Consider the following 13445-nt stretch of genomic DNA (forward strand, 5'->3'; position numbering starts at 1 on the left):
ACAGGTGGAAATCCAAATGTCCACCTGGAGCCTCAAATCTAGCTGGCCACACACCCTTGGGCCTAGCTACCTTGCACCTACCTTGAGGGGATTTGGGCATGACTTTCCCACTACAGAAAGGTGTGGCCAAATTGGCCCACATCAAATGAGCCTTTGTGATTTTTTACGGCCATTTTGCCTATGTGATCCAAGTTGACCATCCTCTCACCCAAAAGCCAAGGCTTCTTGTGGGTTGCATCTGGGGATCATTGAGGCCAGAGGTATGGTCTGCAGAGGCAGAAACTTGAAAATCTTCCTGGAGTCTCAAGTCTAGATAGACTCCACACACACTCATGCCCTTGAGCCCAGCTACCTCACATCTACCTTGAGGGACTTTGAGCATAACTCCCATTGGAGGGAGTTGTGGCCAAATTGGGCAACCTCAGGATTTTGGCCTAGGCCCCTTGGGATTTTCTAGAGCCATTCTGGCTATTTTCTCCAAGCTGGCTACCTTCTTGCCCACATGCTGAGGGCCATGAGGGTTCCTGTGGATTTCACTTTGGGACGGATTTACAGATGCAGAAACCATAAAATCCACCTGGAATCTTAAATATGGCTGAGCCCCATGTACATGCCCTTGAGCCTAGCTGCCTGTCATCTACCTTGAAGGCACTCTGAGCACTTCCTCCCTTTGGAGGGAGTTGTGGCCAAATCAGCCAATATCAAGATTTTGGGGCCTTTGGGATTTCCTGGGGACATTTTGGCAACTTGTTATGATTTAGCCACCATTTAGCTATGAGGCATTCTGTGGATTTCACTTGGGGACCTTTTAGCCCAAAAGTGTAGCCAAAAAACCCAATTTGGTCCTTTATTTTGGCTGGGCCCTTGAAGGGCCCTAGGCATGATTCTCTCTCACTAAGTGAGGTGCGATCAAATTAGCCAACATCAAAATTTTAGCCTAAATCCACAAGTCCACTAGGATTTTGGGGGTTATTTTGGCTATTCTATCCAATTTGGCCACCCTCTTGCCCACAGGCTAAGGACCACGAGTTCTCCTGCTTATTTCACCTGAGCACACTGTTCTGATCTTGTGGATTGTAAAGGCATAGATTAAAAAAAATCTTCTACAATAGAAATCCCCCCCACCCCAGAATTTTTTTTTTTTTTTTTTCATGGGTCTGGCAAATGTGTTCTGTAAAGAACTCAGATTGGAAGTTATGATCAGCCTTAAGACTAGAGGGTCTCAATAGTCTGTCTCATCACCTTACTGATCACACATTGATTTTACTAGATTTTACCATTGGTGAACAACAGATTCTATTCAAGGTTGTTTAAGTGATTTTACTGAAGAAGTACTGCCAAATGACAGAATGTGCATGTATACATTACATACAGCAGTGCACATAATGTCAGAAGTCCAGTTCTCTTAGGACGGAGTAAGCTACATGATAAAATCATTGGGTAACATACAACAAACATTTCTAAGATACGTCTTGCAAAAATTTTCTGGGACATATAGTATGGGAAATGATGACAGACCATTTTGAATTTTAGTGACACCAGTTGCAACTAGGATAGTCATCTCTGATTAAAATACAACATATAGCCTAAACCAGTTTCATGTTGAACATTTACCAGATATTGATTCACAAGTTGGTTCCAAATATTAATATTTGGCAAATCTTTGGAAGAAATAATCTTCACTGACCAAAGGGCTTCTCACCATTTATAAGGGAGGTAGCCAAAATAATCAGCATAAACTAACCTTGTACTGTACGATTAGTCTGACATTCTCTGCATACAACAGAGGTGATAAAATCAATGTACAGTAATTCACAGAAATAAGTAACTGATTGCAGACATTTAGCAGAGGCTATGGCCCTGGTCTTGTTTAATAACTCAGAGGAATTTCTAAATCAGTTTACGTCAACACTGACAAGGCTATCTTGCAATACCTTTGAAATACATGAAAAGAAATAACTTGGACTTTGTGGCAACATAAAGTCGATGTTGCTAAGCTACTCTAAAACTAAATCATTAGTATACAATGGCTGTTTTTTATTAGCAAAATCCAGGCAAATACATGAGGAATGGAGGGTTGTTATTAAATAAAATGACAAAAAACATAAGAGTGGGCAGCCATTACTTCAAAGGAGCCTTCATTCTTTCTTAACGTATGGTAAAGATATGTACAAGAGGACAAGTGGCATGTTTTGTAAATTAATCAATTACTTAAGATTTGGCTTGACTGTATTTTGCAAGAAGAAATATGATTTGCATAATGACTTGGATAAGTTGTCAGTACACTTTTGAACGTAGAACTAGCAAGTTTTTGCATGTAGAAAATCAATACAAGAACTTTAAGAATGAAATAAGTGAAGCAACATCTACTATATTCAAGTAAATTATATACATATATAGTAGATTACTGTAGTGCAGTATATAAACCCAAACATGTGGATCAATTGAGTTTCAGGTTTCATCTAAAGGTACTTCTATTTCAGAGAAAAAGAAATGGTGGTGACTCAATTTAAAAGCCTTGGAAAACCTCATCTGGAGGATGATGTAGACCTCTGATGTACTTCCTCCTGCTGAAAGATATGAAAATACTGCATGCTGTGTAGCAGATGGCTACCAGACTAAATCTCTCCCTCTTAAATAGTTAAATTTATATAGTTGGGTATATTCTACTCTAAAGAATTCTTACCATGTGGGTGATTAACAAATATTTCATATTTACAAAATAGCTTGCACATGAAACAGGTTGGCTGTTCATTGCAGTAACTGTTGTAGTTACCTAGGAAATGAGAATTAAACTAGACATTAGGTTACTTCACTTGGAAAATAAGTTGCAATCAGAGAGCAATTCCAAGTATGTTAGTTACACAGTTGTCACTTCAGAAATAGGAATGGACATGTAGCAGAAAAACACTGGCTTAATTTAGTAAGAACCTAATGTATATGAGCTTGATGTGATCTCTTTACACAGTAGTAACCACTCAGGACAGACAGGTTAGGTAACTTATCTTTACCAAGTGAAACTAACGTGAACTGGAAAGGTATAGGATGTATTAGTAGTATGAACTAGTCATTCACCAGGGTCATAGGTGTCTGCAGTTAGATTAGTCTTTTTTAACTCCAGGCATTAAGGTGCTATTTTCCACCTTAACCAAAGCAAGTAGTCCATCCATAGCAGCACTTTAAGTAGCGGATAGTGGAATGAAATGAAGCTCCAAGGAACTAGAATGCAATTAATGTTTTAAATAATGTTTTACCCTGAGTATGAGAAGACGAAGTGCCTTCCTTGTGTACTAATATTTCACACTATTTCCACTTTGAAAAGAGAACTGGACAAACAGCTTTAAGAGTAACTTTCATCCAACAAGAACCCACGACATAATCTCTAACTTACCCTAAATACTCAAAACGTAACTATGATACATAATGCACCCTTATCAAGTTGTCTATTACCTTGTGTTTTTCTTACCATAAATCCATGTCCTATAACCAAGTTTTCTGTAGGAATGTCATACTGTATAGGTGAGGAAAAATTAATTATTTGATTAACTCTAAGTTTTGGTGACATGATATACTTTGTTTGTGTGATGTGGTCAGATTTTTTATCATTTAAAACATGTTAAGTATTAGACATTCATTCTGTAATGACTTTCTGCCACAAGTGAAAAGAAATGTGCACTTATGCAAGTGTTCAAGTGCAAATGAACACCCTTTTAGATATTACATAAACATGTATATTCAGATCAGCAGAAACTTGTTTTGCTGAAAACTGAAAAGAAATGGTTCCATATGCTCAGGTTGTGAAGCACATACAATACATTGACATTCTTGTTTCTAAACAAGGGGTACTGTTGTTACTTCTCCACACTTGTATGACCCCAGGGACATACTGAATTTCTTTACAAATTTTATATCAGTTGATGCCAAATTATTCTGCTCAGTTAAACGAGCATAACTTGAGTGAAAAATTTTAGACTATGGGCTAGACCTGTGGCAATGGCTGACTTCTTTGGGACTATAGGTCTCCTGTATGAGAAATATGAGGCAATGTATCAATTGATTACCATACAGTACAATACAGTAAACTCTTTGATTTTATTCAGAAGATTTAATTTATTCAGGGGGGCATCACCATAGTGACCCCATTTCTTCTGATTTCTTTTAGTGGAAGCCTTGAGGTAACAGTCAGTCATGGTGTTTGCACATGGTCACTAGTGAGAAAAGTAGGGGGTTCAAGGCTCTTTCAAGCTAGATGTGATTTATGCCAGGAATTAAGACTGAGCAGGGCAGGTATACATTACAAATGGTCCAACTGCTAAGTTTGTTCAATGGCGGGGGGGGGGTTGTCCTTGGTTCATTACAACTTCATTCAATGGGATTCCACATAAGGATTTCGCTCCATTAGTGACTTCATATATGGGAGGATTACCAAGGCTGGGGGGTTAGATGGAGTTTATTCTCCACAGATTCTTCTGGGAATAAACATTCAACAGTTATCTTTGTTGTGCAAGTGTGGAGTTTGTTTCCATTACTGGCTATGAGGTGAAAGAAGGAATGAAGGAGTCTGTGTTTACCTAACTGTATTTATCAAACTGTAATTTACGGGAAAAGAGCTATATTCATTGGGGGTACTACCCATTTGATTCCATAAAATTTTGCATTTTTGCAGTTAGTTCTTTAGATGGTATAAAAATTATGCATCTGTACAGGAAGCTATGTTTTTTGTTATACTTCACATGCTTCAGTTTTCTTTTTTCATCTCTTGTCACTTTTCCCTCTTCTGAAAATAATGATCATATCAACTTAGTTTTTGTCTGTTAAGCTGGAAACAATTCTAGTTCTTTATTTTATTTTTTTCAGTCTTGTATTTTTTCTTTTTTCATCCAAAGACCACACCACTTCCATATTCCTGGTTGTGGCAGATCAGGTTCCCATAATTTTTCTGTCCATGAAGTGAAATGCCACTCTTGCATTCATCAACATTCCATATCGCTCACCAAAAATTTTTGTATGTGCATTTATATTTCATCAGTGTATTTAACTAATTGTAATGTACATGGAAGGAACTCTGTTCCTGATTTCCCATCTCATCCTTTTCCATTGATCAAACTTAGCTGTAATGGATTAAAGTTTAGAACATTCCTTTTTATAGATTGTTCTTCGTGTCAATGCATCTGTATGGAAAATTATATTTCTTGATATCCTTCAGGCATACAGTTTTTTCCATTTTTTTACTACAACTTTGTGACCGATCCCAAACCAAGCAGCCTTTCCTGTCAATATTCTTCACTTCTTTCATTGATCTAGTATTACAGTATATATGCGTTCCTGAAAACCTTGCCGCAAATTGAAATTACCATATACCGAACGTGGGAAGAGACTGATTGTTGTGGTGGCTGCACAGCGTGGTGGCACTAACACGAGCGGATACTGTATCTGTGAATTTTTCTTACCATAAATAGAATCGAGGGTAGTAATTACCAAATACCATAACTGTGAATTTACCGGATAAAGAATTACTGTATAAGGAGGACTCACTGTATCGCCTTTGTGATGACCAACATTATAACTATAGTTTGTCCTTCAGTTTGACAATCAAATTGGTTGGTCTTAATATTTTCTTTATCTTATATACGAGTATATCATTTTGTATCAGAGGAACACCACTGCTGCATTTACTAATCTGGGGTGCATTAGGTTCTCAGTGAAGTTTATTTTTTATCATATATCCGTCCATTTTTTAGAAAGCCACTCTTATGTTCATCAGCAGTCACGTCCACAACATTGATGTGCTTCTTGGGTAACAAATTTGATTATCTGTGATCAGTACTCCCCGAGCTTTCACCTCTCGCTCTTATAATTTCCACACTTTCCACTGATGTTCTCTTTGTACTTTAGTAAATTTCAAATACATACATACATATACCAAAGGCTTTTTCCCCATTACACAGGGGGTAGCCTTAATTTCACATACTTTGCATTCATTATATATCATATTATTATTATAAATTTCAAATACTTTGCATTTATTATTTCAATTTCACTGTCCACACCTATCTCCAATTAAATATTTGGTCTTCTTTTGTAACTATATAAATCCTTCCTCATCCTGTATTCTTCTCATAGTCCTTGTATTGTCAGCAAACATGTTAGTGTAGCCTGTCATTTGTCACTATTGTGTGCTTGTGTGTGTGTTTATGTAACTGTATTTACCTAATTGTAGTATACAAGAAAGGAGCAACATTCATTTGTATTTACCTAGTTGTATTTTGCGGGAAGGGGAGCTATGCTCGTGGTGTCCCGCCTTTGTATCTCGCAGTGTCTAGTTTGCTTTTAAACTCATGAATGGTTTTTGCGCATACTATTTCTTTGTCCAGTTTGTTCCAAGTGTCCACTACTCTATGTGGAAAACAGTTTTTCTTCAGTTCTCTTCTGTAGCTATGTTTTTTTTATTTTCTTTCCATGTCCTCTTGTGTTTCTCTTGTCCCAGTTTAGTAAGTCCCCTCTATCGAGTATCTCTGTGCTTTTCATGATTCTGTAGATGGTCATTAGGTCACCTCTCTCTCTTCTTTGCTCCAGCGTCGGTAACTCCAGTTTAGCCAATCTCTCCTCATTTGATAGGTTTGCAAGTGCAGGTGCCATTTTTTGTTGCTCCTCTCTGGATTCTTTTTATTTTCTTTATATTGTTTTTGGCACTGGGTGATCACAATGTCGCCGCATATTCTAGTCTAGGCCTTATCAATGTGTGTGTGTGTGATTTGCCGTGGTCTTGGACCACATGTTGGACTCGTGATCGACAGCTATTTCCCTCCTGGAATAGGGCTCAGAGCTCATATACGAACGATCTATGGGCAATGCTGTGACCTTATACACACATACACCCAACTCCCCGCCCACAAGTTGGAGTAACGGCTCGCAGCGCAGCGATACTTATATTATTTCGGCCCTGGGCGGGACTCGAACTCGGACCGCTGGAGTAGCGGCTTCTGCGCGTCCACGCTTGCGCTCGTGTGGATTTACCTAGTAGTATTACAAGGAAAGGGGAGCTCTTCCCGTATGACCAGTCTTGTATCTCTCAGCATCCTAGTTTCTAAAATTCTTGTATGGTTTTTGCATGGGTGGTATTCTGTTTGAGGTCCCGTTTGTTCGTCTTCATAAATTAATATATCCATCAAATTCACGCAGATTCTGTTATTGCCCTATTTCAGGGATGGGCAACCTTTATAATCGCGCGTGCCAATGCAAAAAGTTTCTGACGTGGGAACCGAAACTGCTGGAAACTTGTTTACTGTGGGAATATTTTCAAATATTATACAATAGATAAATATATAAAATAAAACCTGGCTACGCTCGTGTCCTATACCGCAGTCATACAATTCAAAGACTCGACATTCGACTTTTAATATAAGCAGAAACTATTTCTTATTTTGACAGTTTTAATAAAAATTTGCGTGTATAGCAAATATGTTGAACAGCAGACTTCACCAACTTTTGATCAAATGGGCGGTCATTGGAAACTACTATAGCCTTTTGTGATGTGACACTAGTATTTAAATTATATTTAAATTTGAAACCTCACGTTGCTGAACATGGATTTTGCTTACCGGTGTTTTTAACAGCTACGCAACATGAAAGAATATAGAGCATTATGGTAAAGGAGTTACGTTACGCCACGTCTAGCCAGCTAGCGACCGATGCAACTAATTAATACGAATACACAATGTTGCCCCTGCTTGGTCAGGTCTGTTTTTTTAGTTGACGCATCTTAACACTGCGTTTCTCGATAATTTTCAGGCAAGTGTGTTGTTTTTATTTTTTCTTTCCCTCAATTTTGTGCATTTCTTTCATCGATATAAACACCGAAATTATTTTTAGACGAGGACGATTCCAGCATTTCTAACATTTCCATGTACGGTTTGTCTTGTAAGCTGAACCCCCCCCCCTTTTTATTATCATTTACATTGTGTGTGTGATTTACCATGGTCTCGGATCACGTGTTGGACTCGTGACCGACAGTTATTTCCCTCCCGGAAGAGAGCTCAGAACTCATATAAGACCGATCTATGGGTAATGCTGTGACCTTACACGAACACACACACACCCAACTCCCCACCCACGAGAGCTGGAGTAACGACTCACAGCGCAGCGATACTGAAATTATTTAAGCCCTGGGCGGGATTCGAATCCGGACCGCCGTACTAGCGGCCGGGAACTCTACCAACTGCGCCATCGATAGTTTGTGTGTACGAGTTTTTCCGGAATTTTGTCCTCATATCACCGTCCATGTTGAACTGTGAAAATGTAAATCAAAAGAACATGTCGATTTTGCCAAAGAATATTAACCAGGTTTCCGGAACCTCGAGAAACTATTGCTAAAATATGAAACGGGTTAGTTGAGAAGTTGCTTATTCTCACCACGGTGACAGTATTTATGGGTTGTATTATGGCGAACGCCAAACTATTTTACTTATCTTCGGATATAAGAATGCCTGAAGGCTGTGAATAAAAAAAAATCCAATACAATTATCTCAGTTGAGATAAAATTCTGAAATCTCAAATGCTTGGAACGGATCTTTTTCAAACATGCTTGTATTTATTTTTTAAAGAAAATTTCGTCGAGAATATTGGTGATATCCAAAATTAGAATATCCCCAATAGAAAGTAATATCTGTATTTCTCTCTTATTTATGGAGAAGAGTGCACACGCTGACATAAAACTCTTAATAAATTCTCATTGATAATAAGGTCTTATCTCAGATATACTGTGTATATATATATATATATATATATACATATATATATATATATATATATACATATATATATATATATATATATATAATACATACATAAAGCTCTATTAACCAGCATTTTGGTTAATACGCTCAAAACCAGTACAATTCTCGTCAGTGAAATTCTAAACATAGTAATAAAGTAAATCAAATAAAGTAGAATAATAATTACAACAATAACAATAACTCCGAGCGTGAGCACTTTCTACAATGCTGCACAGACTTCTGCCCTCCACGCAAGCAACGCAACTCTCCACCCACGCACAACACTTGTTCGTGGATATTCCAGCTTGTTCCTGCCCGCACTTGTGAGTTGCTCATGACAGCTTCTCCTAAGAAGAGGAAGCGGGCTCTCCTTTATTTTGATATATTTTATATATTGTGTACATGTAATACATTCCGAGTTTTATGTACTGCTTTAACTTTTCTATGTTCATGCTCACCTAAAATTAGAGCCATCGGCTCGGCCTCAAATGCTTCACTAACCCTGGTTAAAAGAACTTTCAACAAACAGCAAATTTTCTTGAATGCTAAGCATCTACAATCATGCATGTTTTCAGTAACAACGGTTCAAGCCTATGAATAAAACAGATGCTTTTCAAATGCAATTTTAAATGTAGACGCCTCTGATCCAAACTTTAATTAAGGCTGTTGACAATATATGGTATAATGAGAAATTTTACTGTTGTGTTTTTATCGTGAAATATTTAATTTTTGAATGCTGTAAGATCTCAATCTGAATGTATAATATGCAGGTCCTTAATAAAATATGTGCTGAACTGTTTGCATGATTTTTCCATTCTGAAAACAATATTTTATCACAATTTTTATTCTTTTCTTACAGGTTCAGAATCAAGGAAATCTAAAGAGAGTATGATCATAGTATCGTCATTATTTTCACATATTACTATTATTATTATCAATTATTATAATTTTCATTATTATTATAATAATTATTATTTTCATTATTATTTTCACTATTATTATTATTTTCATTATCATCATTATTTTCATTATTATCATTATTATTAGTATGATATGGACAATCTAATGCAGCGGGTGAAAACTAGGCAAAGTTGTAGGACGCTATATATTTTCAACACACACACACACACGCACAACTAAATTACAATTATGGAAAAGGTAACTGAGGCACAGAGAAAGAACATCGAAGTTGAATGTTGAAGGGATAGTATTGGAAGAAACAAGAAATGCAAGCCACAGTGATGAATACCATCTACTCGATATTCATCCAAGAAGATCACTTTCAAAGTGGAAGAAGGTAAATTAAACTTAGTTTAGAAGCGAGAAAGGCCTTGGTCCCACATGGAATCTCGAATTGCAAAGAGTTAGTGAACAAAATGTACAGATTAATTATATAAATCCTGGAAGAGGGAAGGGTGACACTGGACTGGAAATAGGTCAATGTGCTACCAATCTTCAAAAAAAGAAGCAAAGAGGAACTTCTGAATCGTACAGATGTCTTTGACCTGTATGATAGTTAAAATGTGTGAAACAAATATAAGAGTTGTGTGGAAGAATTACTGGGAGAAGGGCAATCTTGATTGACAATCAATTCGTATTTACAAAAGGTCAATTGGAAGCAACATACAGTATTATGTTTTTATAAGCTAACGGTTGGTGTACTTCGCGAAAGAGAAGTGGATTTTATATGCTTAGACACGGAAGGTAAAATAGGTAATTAAATGAATCGATGGATGAATTAACAAACAAGTAAATAAACTTAAATAAAATAGAATGGGGCAAATTAGCAAAGGAAACAACAGGAGCCAACAATAAATATGTGGAGATGTAAAGGGGGACAGCTCCAGCCTCGTATACTGTGGTGACACACACACACACACACAAATGCTAATTTGACGGACAAAGAAAAAATAAAGATATCCCACGGGTGTATTTCTTAATGTACATTACAATTCGGTAAATACACACCTAAACACGCAAACACACATACACACACAGTGTTTTTTTCTGCATATTATTTTCACGTGTGCCTTGTGAATTACTGCAAAACACAGTATATGAACTCTGAAATCTCACTCGGGAAGATAATAGCTGTCGATCATGAATCCAGTATGAGATCCAAGACATTGGTGACTCGCTCTCTCACAGTCAATCACTCCATCACTCATTCAATCACACATACACAAAAACACACACACACAGCTGGAATAACTTAGAATTTAAGATAGGCCTCTATTAACGACTCCAAAGCTAAGTGCGAAAGTTGCTGAAAAAGAAACAAGACTCTCCTATTGTAACTCCTTGTCTGTACAATACAAACAGGTAAATACACACCCGCGCACTGCAAAATATAAAACTGAACCCACACCCAAGTGGAAACAAAGTGCACGGCGAAAAATATTGTTGTTTTATTTGTCACTTAGCCAATAAACCAACATCAAAGGTTCCCTCAGAGTGTGAATATATATATATATATATATATATATATATATATATATATATATATATATATATATATATATATATATATATATATATATATATACCAGAAAAATAGAGATCCCTTCCAAATGCAAGAAGGCTGTGGATGTTCCTAACATGTGTGTAAAGTAGTTTCGAATGTCTTTATTGGTTTGGAAACCGAGAATGAGACTCTTTCTAATAATGCACAGAAAGAAATTAATGAACTGAATAGGGAAATTTGAAAACTGAAAAGAAAAAAATATATACGAGGGAAATTAGAAGATAGTGGTAATAAAGCCAAGTCAAATGATAAGGATATCAAAGAATGATTGAGGTGCTTAAAGGATCAATAACAAATTAAGATAAGGACAAGTTTCAACTGGGGGAGATCATAGAACATCTGAGAAGGAACTTTCCAGACTATTTCTATTTCACCAGCTGAAAGTAATAGAATGAGGTGAGCAGTTGCCGATTGTCATCTGTGAAAATATGTAATATAATTAAAATCTATATAGATAGATCTTGGGGCCCAGACATTAGATCGAGTGTCAGCCCGTCAGGGTTGCACATATTGATGGGGATGTACGGGGGGGGGGGGAGTACACGTTTTTTTGAAAGATCACCACGAACAGGTACCCATGGTCTTGGATCACGTGTTGGTCTCGTGAACGACAACTACTACCCTCCCGAATGAGAGCTCAGAGCTCTCATAAGACCAATCTATGACTATGGGCAATGTTGTGACCTACACACACACAACTCCCAGCCTACTAGAGTTGGAGTAACAGCTCGCAGCGCAGCGATACTGAAAAAATTTCCCCCACCCTGGGCGGGATTCGAACTCGAACCGCTGGAGTAGCGGTTGGGAACGTTATCATTGAAGAATCAAAGTGTTTGAAGGGGAGATGCACGGACTAAAAAACTGGGTAAGTTGTTACTTACGATAAAAACATATTAGTCACAAGGTAGAAAGAGGAGAACAATAGTGTAAGAAAGAAGCACGAGATGCATAATACCAGAGGAATTACATTTGCAATCACGATCAGCAATTTTGCACGCATGACCGACGAGAGAGGGAACTCGAGAAGACGCAACCAGTTGTCTACGTGAGTCAGCCTTTTTCTCTCTCTCTAGCTTTTCCCCTCATTAGTAAAAATGTACTTATGTACTTTATTGATTTGTGAAGGCATTGGAAATAATGCCATTAATGGTGCCATTTCTGTTTTGTCCAACTTTATGTAAAGTTTTGCGAGTAGTGGTAGCCCTGGTTGCTGCCCCGGAGCCCTTTTAATGACTTTTGACGGCCCAGAAAGCCAGAATGCACGCGATCAGTCAGAACTGGTCAGAATCGTGTTTGGCTGTTACCGTGTTTTGAACAACTTAAAAGACTTGTTTTAGTGGGTACTAACTAAAATGTGATATTGACCTGTCACAAATAATGTACATCATATTCGTGGGTGAACTAATATGACTTTTTTTTTTTTTAGAATATTCAATGATGAGAGCTGTGGTGTTTATGTTATGGTGGGAAATGGCATCTCAATGAGTAAAATGCATGTAGACGAGAAAATTATGACAATTAATGGAAATTTAAGCTTAGAACTGCGTTAGATATACGCTTGGACGATATAGGTTATTCCAACTAAGGAAATATAAAAAAAAAAATAATGAAAAAAGAGGATCACTTTGTTGGAACAAGGAGAAATATGACAACTGAGAAGGGTAAAGTCATCCTATTCTAGCGCGTAATGTTACGAATCATGTCGGTGTGCATTTTGCATCTGATATTGTAATAACAGTTTTGGGGTATCATCTATACAAAGAGAGTAGTAAAAGTAATAATATTGGTTCTGAGAGAACTTAAATAACGCGAATGAATCTCATAAGTCCAAAAGACTATAAACTAACCGAACAAGTGGGTCTGCCCCACATCTATCATAACTCTTACTTCCATCCATTTCATTCTTTCCTTACACTAAATCCCCAATTCCCCCTCCCTCCCTCTCCCCCATCTTATCTATCCTGCCCTCTGACTAAGTCAGTTGCAGCAGACATTGCTCAATGGAAGACACTAAAACTTGAATCAATTGTAGTAAGAGACAAAATGCAAAATTGACATATTGGAAAATATTCAAAACCTTAAACTTGTATTATGATAATCGAAATTATATGATACATATTTTTTTTAACAAAGAAAGCTCACTTCTA

The 13445-nt window shown here is 37.2% G+C and overlaps 1 protein-coding gene across 1 annotated transcript in view; it reads left to right on the forward strand.

The window, feature by feature from the left end:
* The window catches only part of LOC143021173 (solute carrier family 22 member 15-like), a gene marked incomplete at its 5' end in the record, with an annotated part of 34318 nt that extends 23128 nt beyond the window's left edge, over positions 1-11190 (forward strand). The window contains 1 exon segment of the mRNA XM_076178467.1: positions 9634-11190. Within this exon segment, the coding sequence (XP_076034582.1) occupies positions 9634-9655 (22 nt within the window).
* Between the last annotated feature and the right edge of the window lie 2255 nt (positions 11191-13445).

Source organism: Oratosquilla oratoria, chromosome 3 (genome assembly GCF_046742065.1).
Source record: "Oratosquilla oratoria isolate Oo_2021 chromosome 3, ASM4674206v1, whole genome shotgun sequence".
In the NCBI taxonomy this organism is placed as follows: Eukaryota; Metazoa; Arthropoda; class Malacostraca; order Stomatopoda; family Squillidae; genus Oratosquilla; species Oratosquilla oratoria.